The following is a 13,209-nucleotide window of genomic DNA, read 5'->3' on the forward strand; positions in this document are numbered from 1 at the left end:
TATTACTCATTATAGAGATGAGGTAATTAAGGCATGGAGACATTAAGTAACTTGTCTAAATGCACACAACTAGTTAGTGTGTGGCTGGGATTCAAACCCAAGCCATCTGGCTCCAGAGTCTCCACCTTCACCACCAGCATGTGGGCCACAAGTATTCTTCTGTCACTAAAGTGACTTGCTACACCTTCCTTTTTGGGGGGTGACCACACTTCCAGGTTTGCCAGGGACAGCCAAAGTCTACTGTCCACAGTGTTTTGTTGTTGTTGTTGTTGTTGTTGTTTGAGATGAAGTCGTGCTCTGAAACCCAAGCTATAGTGCAGTGGTGTGATCTTGGCTCACTGAAGCCTCCATTTCTCAGGTTCAAGCAATTCTCCTGCCTCAGCCTCCTGAGTAGCTGGGACTGCAGGCATGCACCACCACATCCGGCTAATTTTTGTATTTTTAGTAGAGATGAGATTTCGCCATGGTGGCCAGGCTGGTCTCAAACTCCTGACCTCAGGTAATCTGCCCACTTTGGCCTCCCAAAGTTCTGGGATTACAGGTTTGAGCCACTGCACCCAGCCCACAGTCATTTTTAACATCACCTTTTTCACCCTCAAAATTGTTCCTGTTTAGGTAATAAAGTATATCACACTTTTAAAACTACCTACTTTTTATATCTACCATTTGTTGAATGCCTGCTGCATACCAAAAAATCTGTACTTATTATTTTATTTAACCTCATGGGAATTCCATGGTGCAGTGATTACTGTTTCCATTTTATAGCTGAGGAAATTGAGGTTCAGAGAATTAGGAAGCCTCCCAAAATTGCATAACAGCAATTACTGGCCCAGGATTGAAATTCAGGTCTATCTGATGCAAAAGCTCATGGTCTTAACCACTACCCCCGTATTTACCCCTTATGAAAGGCAAGAAGCCATGAAAAATCATCTGAAATGTCACTAGCCAGGTAAAGAAAGGTCTACCATTACTGCCTGCATAGCGTTCAACTAGGGCAGTTATTCTGAAAAGGTGATTCACAGACCCTGGCAACCTCAGATCCTTCCATGGGTCATTGAGATTCAAAATATTTCCTATTGTTACTAAGATGTTATTGGCCTCTTTCACTGTGTTGACATTTGAACTCCTGGTGCAAAAGTAATCGTGAGCCCATGACAAGATACCATTTCACACCCACTAGGATGGTTACAACTTTTAAAAAGAAAAATAATATTGGAAAGAATATGGTGAATTTGGAACTCTCACACATTGATGGTGTGAATGTAAAATGGTTCAGCTGCTATGGAAAATAATTTGATGGCTCTTTAGAAAGTTAACACAAAATTACCATATGGCCCAGCAATTCCACTCCAAGATATATACCCAAAATACTACAAATAACAATGCACACATAGCTTTGAAGAAGTTGATCAAATTTTTTGAAAAACAGCCACTATAACCTTCATGAAATATGAAATAGATAATTTGACTAGCCCTGTAACTATTTTAAAAAAAGATTGAATTCATAATTTTAAAACTCCCCCAAAAGAAATTCCAGGCCCAAATCATTTTACTGAAAATTCTACTAAATATTCAAAGAATTAACACCAATTCTACACAATCTCTTCCCTCTCCCCCAACAAAATAGAAGAGGAGGCAACATTTTCCAGTTCATTTTAAGAAGCTAGTAGTATCCAGATATCAAAACCAGATAAAGACAATACCAAAAAAGAAAACCTGACTGGGTGCTGTGGCTCATGCCTGTAATCCCAGCACTTCGGGAGACAGAGGCAACTGGATCCCTCGAGAGCAGGAGTGCGAGACCAGGCTGGCCAACATGGTGAAACCCCATCTCTACTAAAAATACAAAAATTAGCTGGGTGTGGTGGTGGATGCCTGTAATCGCAGCTACTTGGGAGGCTGAGGCACAAGAATTGCTTGAACCTGGGAGGCAGAGGTTGCAGTGAGCCAAGATCATGCCACTGCACTCCAGCCTGGGCGACAAGAGTGAGACTCGGTCTCAAAAAGAAAACCCAACAGACCAATATCCCTTATGAATTTAGAGGCAACAATATTTAACGAAATTTAAGCAAATACAATTCAGCAATACATAAAAAGAATCATACGCCATCACCAAGTGTGGCTTGTTCCAGAGAGTAAGGTTGGTTCAATATTCAGAATCAATCAATGTAATCCACAGTATTAACCAGTTAAAGAAGAAAAATCTCATGGTTATATAGATTGATACAGAAAAAGCATTTCAAACAATTCTACACTCATTTATGATAAAAATTTCCAGAAAAACAGAAATAGAGAACTTTCTCAGCTTGATAAAGAGAATCTATACAAATCCTGCAGATAACATTATACCTAATAATGAAAGGCTGAATGCTTTTCCAAGACTGAAAACTAGGCAAGAATGTCCACTTCCATCACTCTATGCAGCGTAGTTCTGGAAGTTCTAGTCAGTCCAACAGGCAAGAAAAGGAAATAAAAGGCATACAGATTAGAAAAAATAAAACAAAACCATCCGTATTTGTGAATAGCATGATTGTCTAAGTAAAAAAAATCTCAAAGAATCTACAAAAAAAAAAAATCTCCTAGAATTAAGTGAGCTCAGGACACAAGTTCAATATACAGAAATCAATTACATTACTGTATACTAGCAATAAACACATGGGCACCAAAATTTAAAATATGATAGCATTTATAATAATAGTTTCCTTGCTGGGCGTGGTGGCTTACACCTGTAATCCCAGCACTTTGGAAGGCAGAGGCAGTGGATCACCTGAGGTCTGAAGTTTGAGACCAGCTGGGCCAACATGGTGAAACCCCCGTCTCTACAAAAATACAAAAATATTAGCCGGATGTGGCGGCAGGCACCTGTAATCCCAGCTACCCAGGAGGCTGAGGCAGGAGAATCACTTGAACCTGGGAGGCAGAGGTCGCAGTGAGCCGAGATCACACCACTGCACTCCAGCCTGTAATCCCAGCTACCCAGGAGGCTGAGGCAGGAGAATCACTTGAACCTGGGAGGCAGAGGTCGCAGTGAGCCGAGGTCACACCACTGCACTCCAGCCTGGGTCAGAGAGTGAGACTCCGTCTCTAAATAAATAAATAAATAAAACGTTTCTCCTAAAATGAGATACACACAGATGTAAATCTAACAGAGCATGCACAGGACTTGTGTGCTGAAACCTAGACAATGCTGAAGGAAGAACTCAAAAACGAACATAAGAAAGGGAGAGAGAAACTGTGCTCATGGATTGGAAGACTCAACTTAGTAAAAAGGTGTCGATTCTCCCAAAATTGATATTCAGATTTAACTCAATTCTTGTCAAAATCTCAGCGAGACTTTTTTTCAGATATAGACAAGATTATTCTAAAATTTATATAGAAAAGCAAAGGAACTAATATAACTAAAACAATTTTGAAAAAAATAATAAAGTGGGAGGAATCAGTCTACCCAATTTTACAACTTACAACACAGCTATAGTATATGTGTAGTGATCAAGACTGTATGGCATTGGCAGAGAAAGACTATATAATCAAGACTGTATAGTAATCAAAAGTATATGGTATTGGTAGAAGAGTAGATACATAGATTAATGAGATAGAATAGAGAATCTAGAAATAGACCCACACAAATATGTGAAACAAAAAATGCAAAAACAAATCAAAAGAGGAAAGATAGCTTTTCAACAAATAGTACTGTAGCAATTGGACATCCATAAGCCCACTCCCCCCAAAAAATGAGTCTTAACCCAAACCTCACACCTTATACAAAAATTAACTCAAACTCTATTACTGACTTAAATGTAAAACTTAAAATTATAAAACGTTTTTTAAGATATAGGAGAAAATCCTCAGGATGTACGGCTAGGCAGAGGGCTCTTAGGCTTTACACCAAAAGTTCAATCCATTAAAAGGAACAATTGATAAATTGGATTTCATCAAAATTTAAAACTTTTGCTCTGCTAAACACCTTGTTAAGAGATAAAAAGACAAGCTACAGAGTGGGAAAATGTATTTCTAAATGACATATCTGACAAAGGAATGGTATATAGAATATGTAAAGAACTCTCAAAATACAATAATGTAAGAACAAAAAAGCTTGGGGCCAGGAGTGGTGGCTCACCCCTGTAATCCCAGCTACTGAAGAGGCTGAGGTTGAGAATCACGTGCATCTGGGAGGCGGAAGTTGCAGTGAGCCAAGATCGCACCACTGCACTCTAACCTGGGTGACAGAGTGAGACTGTCTCAAAAAAAAAAAAAAAAAAAAAAAAAAGAACAAAAAATCTAATTAGATGATTAGAGCATGAGCAAAAGACATAAAGAGATATTTCACTCAAGAGAATATGCAGATGGGAAATAAACACATGAAAATAGGTTCAATATTATTAGCTATTAGGAACTGCAAATGAAAATCACGCAATATCACCGCATATTTATCAGAATGACTAAAATAAAAAATACTGATGATAAGTGAAAAAGGTGCATCTAAAAAGGCTACGTACCATATCATCCCAACTCTACGATATTTTAGAAAAGGCAAAACTATGAAGACAGTAAGACTCAGTGGTTACCAGTGGTTGGTGGGGAGGGAAGGATGAATGGGCACAGCATAGAGGATTTTTAGGGAAGTGAAACTATTTTGTATGATACTACCATGGTGGATACACGTTATTATACACTTGTCAAACCTATAGATTGTACAACTCCAAGAATGAGCCTAATGCAAATGATGGACTTTTCAGTGAAATTGATGTGTCAATGAAGGTTCATCAGTTGTAGCAAATGTACCACTCTGGTGCAGGATGTTGATAGTTGGGGAGGCTGTGTATCTGTGGGAACAGAGGTATATGTACTTTTGTTCAGTTTCATTGTGCATCTAAAACTGCTCTAAAAAATAAACTCTATTTTTAAAAAATCATGACAACACCAAGAACTAGAGAAAATGCAGAGAAACTGGATCATGCATCTATTGCTGGTGGGAATGCAAAAGGGTATAGTGCTCTGCAAATCATTTTGGTAGTTTATTTAAAAACTAACCATGCAATATCCCAGAGAAATGAAGACTCAAAAACTTGCACACAAACATTTATAACAGCTTTATTTGTAATAAACAAAAAGCTGGTAACAACCCAGATGTCCTTCAACAATGAATTATTCAACAACCTTTAGTCCATCCATATCATGGACAACACCAGTGAAAAGAAACAAACTGCTGATGGGCATGATAACCTGGATGAATCTGCAAAGAATTAAGTTGAGAGGGCAGAGGGAAGCAAATCCCAAAATGTGCCACACTGAATGGTTCTATTAATAGAATGTTTTAAAAATAACAAAATGATATAGAGAACATATTAACAGTTGCCGGAGGATAAACAGGAGGTGGGAGAAGAGAGAAATGGATGTGGCTCTATAAAGGCAACTTTAGGGATTCCTGTGGTGATGGAAATGTTCTGTGTCTTGATTGTATCAATGTCAATATCCTGATTATGCTATTGTAGTGTATATAGTTCTGCAAGATGTTACCATTAGGGGAAACTGAGTGAAGGGTAGATGGATCTCTCTGAATTATTTTTTATTACTGTGTGTGACTACAATTATCTCTAAATAAAATTTGAATTTAAAAAATTGAGTAAAGTGAGCCTGATGCTACAAGAAAGATGGGATTTATTGCCAATGATAAAATTTAATATTTCAAACAAAAGTTAAAATTTTGGAAAATTTGTTTCTGCCACCATGAGCATAACAATTTCCCAAGACTTAAATACATATATATATATAAAATTGGGGGGTTTTTAGTCATGTTTTTACTTATTTATTTTGACATGGAGTCTTACTCTGTCCACCAGGCTGGAGTACAGTGGTGCAATCACAGCTCACTGTAGCCTGACCTTCTGGGTCCAAGCAATCCTCATACCTCAGCCTCCCAAGTAGCTGGGACCACAAGCACGTGCCAACATGCCCAGATAATTTTTTTATATAGAGAGAGACAGAGTCTCCCTGTGTTGTCCAGGCTGGTCTCGAACTCCTGGACTAAAGTGATCCACCTGCCTCGGCCTCCCAAAATGCTGGGGCTACAAGCATGAAAGACTTTAAAATGAGATCAGTAGTGCAATTAACTAATGTTGTTTTCATACCGTATAATGAAATGTGTCAAATGTTGTAAGAGCTGTATAACTCAGTGAACCAATATTTTCTAAATTATCAATGCACAGTATTGCAAAATCAGACATAGCTGAAAGACTCAAAATACAAGATAGACTAATGGATTTTACAGGACAGAATACAAAAGTTCATTGATATGGTTTCGGATTTTGATTGCAACTAACCTTTAAGAAGTTACCATTGTCAACTTTTAACAAAATTATTTCAAAAGAATATTCATATTTACCTGAGAAAGCTATTCAAATATGCCTTCCTTTTCCAAGAACATATTTGTGTGAGGTTAGATTTTCTTCACATCCTTCAAACAAATTAATATATCACAACAGAATAAATGCAGAATCATCTGTGAAAACTCAGCTGTCTTCTATTGAGCTAGGCATTAGAGATTTTCCCAGAAAATGTAAACCAATGCCCCTCTCTTTGCTAAATATTCTCGTGTTTTGAAAAATACAGCTATTTTTCATAAAAATATTTATGTTAGTATAGAAGGGGCTTATTTTTTGTGATTGATAAATACATTAAATTTTTCCTGGTTTGAATTTCTAATAAACACTTATTTAAATCAATGAGCTGCTTGTAAGCAAAATAGATCCTCGGTAATCTATTTGAGATCCTCAGTAATTTTTAAAATGTGAAGATTCCTGAATAATCTATTTGAGATCCTCAGTAATCTGTTTGAGATCCTCAGTAATTTTTAAAATGTGAAGATTCCTGAATAATCTATTTGAGATCCTCAGTAATCTGTTTGAGATCCTCAGTAATTTTTAAAATGTGAAGATTCCTGAATAATCTATTTGAGATCCTCAGTAATCTGTTTGAGATCCTCAGTAATTTTTAAAATGTGAAGATTCCTGAATAATCTTTTTGAGATCCTCAGTAATTTTTAAAATGTGAAGATTCCTGAGTAATCTATTTGAGATCCTCAGTAATCTATTTGAGATCCTCAGTAATTTTTAAAATGTGAAGATTCCTGAGTAATCTATTTGAGATCCTCAGTAATCTATTTGAGATCTTCAGTAATTTTTAAAATGTAAAGACTCCTGAGACCCAAAAACTTTGAGACTTGCCACTCAAAGAGTGAAAGGTTTTCTTGCTGATTATAGTCATTTGCTCAATCAAATTCTTAACCAAGCTCATGTACCATAGGGACTATATAAGAAAACAAGAGAGTAGCCGGTTGTGGAGAAGAATGTATATTAACAGAGAGTGGGGAGCTATCCCATTACCCTTCCCAATGCTGGGAAAGGATGGCACTGAAACTGCTGCAATTCCGCATGGTGGATCATTCCCACTGGGTGTTTCTAGTGGGTTTCTAAGGAATCACTTGTGAGGACACCACACGTGGCCCCCATATGGAAGGATCAGTAATTTGAAAAGCAATCTCTAACTGTTGCTCTCCCTTTTTTCTAGACAATATTATACTTTCAGAAGAGCCTGAATTGCTTTTCTCTCATTTAAAAGAAGGAAACACAAACAGTATTTCACCAAATTGACTTTGACCAAAATAGTGATTTATAGTATTTCCAGCTATTTACAGAAAAAGATCCATTTTTATAAGAATGAGGTGGTTGTAATATCTCTTAGGCGAATCCATGACGAAGAATCCTTTTTAATTTCATTTGCTGGCCGTATTGTCGAGTTAATCTTCAAAAAGCATGCTGCTAAAAGAGGAAAGAACAATTGATGATTTAATTTCTAAATTTAAAAACTGTTATTTAAATGAATCACAGGAAAACGATCTAGTCTTTAAATGAAGTCCCCATCAGTAGTCTCCTGGCCTCCCTCCTAGCTGGCAATGGCTCCTGCTCCTGGTCTCCATTTAGAGCCCTGGCTTTTTGAGCCCACATTATTCAGATGCTAAAACATTATGGTGAACACATACATTTGCCTCAGAAAAAAAGGTCATTCTGATTTAAGATCTAAACAACATCTGTGAGATCTGTTATCAGTGAATTAACTGTAGAAATGCCTAGCCTAAGATAATGTAAGTCAACTGCCTTGTCCTTGGGAATGTGTTTAAATGACCCAGACACAAAATAGTTCTGTTGTAATATTATGGAGTGTGTGTGTGTGCGTGTGTGTGTTTCCACTTACTATCCTTACCATGTCCCTGATACTCTCATGGTTTCCCCACTTTATTGACTTAGTTTCCTTCTGTCTCTTCTCTTTGGTTTTGTCACTTTTCTTTAACTCCTTCTAATTTTTACTTGCTAAGTTAGAGTCCTTATAACAGCTGTTACACTTCCCATTGTCAAGGAAATATCCTGGCAATCCCATCCACCCAGTTAACTTGTCCCCTCCTGCCCTGCCACTGTTCCACCTTCCATGCACCAACTTCTGGCTCATCCCAATGGCCCAGGAGACCGAACTTGCAGGCACAGCTGCCATCAGGTTGACATACCAGGCCAAGTATTCGCTGATTTTTCCCTTTTATTTTGAGTCATAAAATAAGCTGAAAGTTGTCTTAAAACAAAACAATCTGTTTATATTTTAAGCACTTTTGTAATAGTTTTGTGAGGTAATTGATCTATTGCCATATTATTAGCATTAAACATCTTCCTGATGTTGAGGAAATAGGACAACAGCCTACGATAATACAACGATTTCCTTTCAGTTCGTTATCATTGTCCAGGTTTTGACTGACTGGTCAAACATGTTTTTATTATTTTATATCTTGATATAAATAATAATATCTTGATACCCATCTGTCCCCTTTAAAAACTCAAAACTTTAAATATAGTATGTCTTGAATAATCGTTTTTCTTAAGAAAATGTACTCTTGCTTTAGCCAATTGCGGTATTTTTATTTTTGGAGATATTCTAATTGGGCATGTTTTCTGACTGGCTTCAGTAGCAATTTTCAGAGACTCCAATTGGAATGAACTAGAACTGGAAGAATTTTAGGGCTTCATTTTTAGGTAATGTTCAGATTTCATGCCACTTTCTCTGGGCTCCTTTGCGAGGAAGAATATGAATCGGCATGTAAAACTCTGTGCTCTACTGCTGGAGTATGTAGTGGATGCTAGGGCACTGCTGCTTGGTCCTGTCCTTTGAATGAAGGCTGTCATGCAAGAAATGCCCTCCCCCAAAGGCCGTTGCCTTGTCCAATTTTATGCCCCTCTTTGGGGGCAGCCCCATTCCAGCGATGGGAGTACAAAGGCCTGGCCCCCCTCCCTTGATTCAGGATGTGCCTAAGAAGGAATCATCCCCACTCCAGAGCTCCCTGGAGGATGGGCTAAGTCCTCAGCTGCAACCACATCACAGTCTAACCTCACCCTCTGCCCAGGCCAGCTCCCTTGGCCTATTATATGTGTTCCAGGAGCCCTCCCCAATCAACCTCCTGTGTACAAATATCCATCTCAGAGTCAGCTTCCCAAGGGACCCACTGGAAACAGGGTCGTTTCAGGAGTCTATTCACATTTTAGAGATTTTTTGAGGGAAGACTAAATCCTTTACTTGAAAACTTGCCTTAGAATTAGTTACTCCACGTGAAGCCAGAATGAACTGGAACCTTCTTTAATGCAAAAGCTTCCCCAAACATGCCTGCATCCCCCTCCTACAGGCCTCAGCTCAGCACCACTCTAAAGCCTTTAGAACAAAAACACTTGCAGGCCACCTCTCCACTTTACCAGGAAGGTTTGAACTTGCAGGCAAAATCAATTGTGCCTTTCAGGTCACAGACCACACCACACTCCAGGAAAAAACCCCTACACACAACTGTACACAAGGTTGTATACAATTCCAGGAGGATAATGAACCTCCATAAATCCCAATTTAAGAATTGTTGATTTACAGTGAAAGTAATAGGAACTTTTATAGTCTGAAATCAGTTGTCCCAGCATAGGAAGCAAAGAGAAGAAGGCAAGAACCAAAGTATGTTAAAAATGTCCTAGTTCCTCTCCATAAGATTTCACCAATAGGTTGTGAATAATCAAATATCAGCCTCAACTTACATTTTGCAGAGTCAGATTTGGTCCATTTGAGCTCATCCTTTCACGATATTTCTTCCTGGTGCAATAGACACTGACAAGAGTGATGATGAGCATCAAGGCAAACACAGCGACAGTAGATGAAACGGCAATGACGATGGTGTCTCGGGTAGAGCCTCTCTTTTCACACCTTTCTCCCATGTACCACCAGTCTTCCCCTGACTGGCACCTGCACATTGAGAGTGTGACTCAGAGTTATGAGTTGATATGTAACTCCAGAAATCTTCACAGTTAAAGATGTGGATCACCTTTAGTCTATTTGATCACCAATAGGTCACTGCTATATGGAACTATTTTACCCACTCTGGACTGGAGAGAGACAAGCACCTAGAGCACAGGTGTAAGCAATGGAAAGAAAAAATGGAATTCCTCCTAATCTGATACTAAAACAGCATCTGCAAGTTAGGAAAGGCTGTTAGCACAGGTAATAGAGAAAGTTTAGTTCTCAGCGTCCCATGCCCACCACCCTTCAGCTTCACATCTTGGCCAAGGGCTCCTCAGAACGTCAGTATCTTCATCTAGGAAATGGAGGCAGCTACACTTAAAATGACTGGACTGTTGTGAGGACTTTTTCAGACAATTAGAATATAGTGTAATATTTTTTTCATAAAAAATTGTGTTGGCTATCACAAAGATAGTTTTTGTGGTTATCCAAAGCCCCAAAAGGAGGACAACACCACAAAAAATTCTATGAATGACTGTGAGATGGGAATCAACTGATTTCATTCATAAGAACTATCAAGTATTTAATCCTACATTATGGGAATAAAATTTCTAACCAAAGAATGGAGAGATCTCTTCCAAATGATCCTTACCTGCACTCAGCTTTGCCATCTCGAACAGTGCAGACACCATCATTTTCACAGGTGGTTTTTGAGCAGAGGTCTTGGACACTAGGGGTTGGTGTTGCCTGGATTTGCGTAGAGTTGAGGTGAGATATGTCTAGGAAGATGGGGAAGAGTGTGGATGGAAATCAGCTTTTGTTTAACAATCATTTGATCTTTAAGTTTCTTTTTCTTTTAATGTCTCTTTTTTCCTTTTTTCTTTTTTTTTTTTTAGAGGTGGGATCTTGTAATGTTGCCCAGGCTGGTCTTTGCTCCCGGGCTCAGACATTCTTTCCACTTCAGCCTCAGAGTCCTGGGATTGTAGGTGTGAGCCATCATGCCAAGCCCAATCTTAAGTTTCAAAATAGACAATGATCAGATTTTAGGCTTATGAGAAATTCAGGTAACCTTGAAGCACAGTCTAGCAACATTGATATAGGCAGCGAGATAAGAACTAGGCAAAGGGAAACTAGGCCAGCCTGCTGGGGCTCCAACTCAACCACATGCTGGCCTGGATTGTGGGAGCCCAGAAGGGTACAAGCCCCTGATGCCAACTTTCAAGAGACAGATAAGGAAACCAAAACTCAGAAATGTAAAGTAATTGAGGGCATTGCCCAAGGTCAGAGGTCTCTGGCTTGGTAGAGCAAGTTGGTGGAGACTTGGAGAAAGACACCAAGTGCCCTGACAAATAGTGTTATGCTCTCTGCAGTATGTTATTGCTTCTGGTTGAAATCGCTATGGTCAAAGAGAACTGATGCATATCTGATTTTTTTTCTCTGCTACATAAAATGTTTTCTCTCTTAACAAAAGTTATTTCTGAATAATTTCTCCAAGAGGTATCATCTAGATTTACTCTAATGGACACTGGAGTCAAATTTTTGTGGGTTTTAATTGCACCACCTTTCATCACAAACAACAATCTGATTTACTGAGACCCAAGTGGGTCTTTAATAGAAAATGAGTTAAAATCCTACCACATAAAAAATGAAAACCACCAGAATTGCTGCAAAATGTATTTATTGGCTGCAGGAGTAAGAAATTTAACAATCTAACAAGAGATTAATATCATTTCTGCCAACATATATATATGTGTGTGTGTGTGTATGTATATATGTATGCATGTATGTACATTTGAAACAGATAAGACACAGCCGTTTCCAGTCATTTCATGTGCTGATGTGATATTTTTATTTCGGGAATCCTAGAGTATAATTGTTCTATTTTAATTTATTTCTTTTTTTTTTTTTTTTTTTTTTTTTTTTTTTTTTTTGAGACGGAGTCTCGCTCTGTCGCCCAGGCCGGAGTGCAGTGGCCGGATCTCGGCTCACTGCAAGCTCCACCTCCCGGGTTCACGCCATTCTCCTGCCTCAGCCTTCCGAGTAGCTGGGACTACAGGCGCCCACCACCTCGCCCGGCTAGTTTTTTGTATTTTTTAGTAGAGATGGGGTTTCACCGTGTTAGCCAGGATGGTCTCGATCTCCTGACCTCGTGATCCACCCGTCTCGGCCTCCCAAAGTGCTGGGATTACAGGCTTGAGCCACCGCGCCCGGCCTATTTTAATTTATTTCTAAAGAAATTTCCCAACCTAAAGATTTCCACTATAGCTTCATGTGGTATTCATTAAATTCTTTATTCTGGAGTCCTTACTGTTTGAAATTAAATTATTTTCATGTTGTCAATAATTCATGTTCCCCTCACACCCCACTCATGCCCATTTTCCCCCACATCTCTACATAATACACCTAAAAATGGAATGCAGAAATAAACAGAAAATAATTAGCGGCCACAACAAAAAACTAGCTTATATAAAACGATTTTTATTGACATACCTTCCACTGTCAGTAGGATATAAACATCATCTCCTTTTATAAAATCTCCGCTTTTCAGCCTCTCGTGGGTTATGAAGGCACTGGTTCCATAGCCACCACCTCTTCTAAACTGAGTTCCATTAGGGAAAACAGCCACTGCTCCCACTTTGGAAGGCCTGTCCCAAAAATAGCTTCCATTATCTGAAAAAGCAATTTATATTAATGGAGTGTGTTTATCATCATCGTAGCTTTTGGTGGTAGGAAAGAACAGGCAATGTGAAACACAATTAGGCTGGAGCTCAAAATAATTAAATGATGCTATTGGCCTGTGATGTATTCCCTGGCAAATCGCTGGGGCTTGTTCATTTATACTGTCCTAGAGGAAATGAAATTACCTGGCAGGGAGGACCACACTGTAGAATAAGAGTGGAG

The 13,209-nt window shown here is 38.7% G+C and overlaps 2 protein-coding genes across 3 annotated transcripts in view; one reads left to right on the plus strand and one right to left on the minus strand.

Annotated features, from left to right (window-relative positions):
- Window positions 1-13,209, plus strand: part of GAREM1 (GRB2 associated regulator of MAPK1 subtype 1) — a 319,538-nt gene that overhangs the window by 231,058 nt on the left and 75,271 nt on the right. The window lies entirely within an intron of this gene.
- The window catches only part of MEP1B (meprin A subunit beta), a 28,636-nt gene continuing 25,373 nt past the window's right edge, over window positions 9,947-13,209 (minus strand). The window contains exons 12-14 of the mRNA XM_005586952.4: window positions 12,799-12,978; window positions 10,961-11,087; window positions 9,947-10,314 (exon numbers count right to left, since the gene is read on the minus strand). Of these exons, the coding sequence (XP_005587009.3) occupies window positions 10,101-10,314; window positions 10,961-11,087; window positions 12,799-12,978 (521 nt within the window). The 3' untranslated portion in view covers window positions 9,947-10,100. The remainder of the gene's footprint in view (window positions 10,315-10,960; window positions 11,088-12,798; window positions 12,979-13,209) is intronic.

This window comes from Macaca fascicularis, chromosome 18 (genome assembly GCF_037993035.2).
Source record: "Macaca fascicularis isolate 582-1 chromosome 18, T2T-MFA8v1.1".
NCBI lineage: Eukaryota > Metazoa > Chordata > Mammalia > Primates > Cercopithecidae > Macaca > Macaca fascicularis.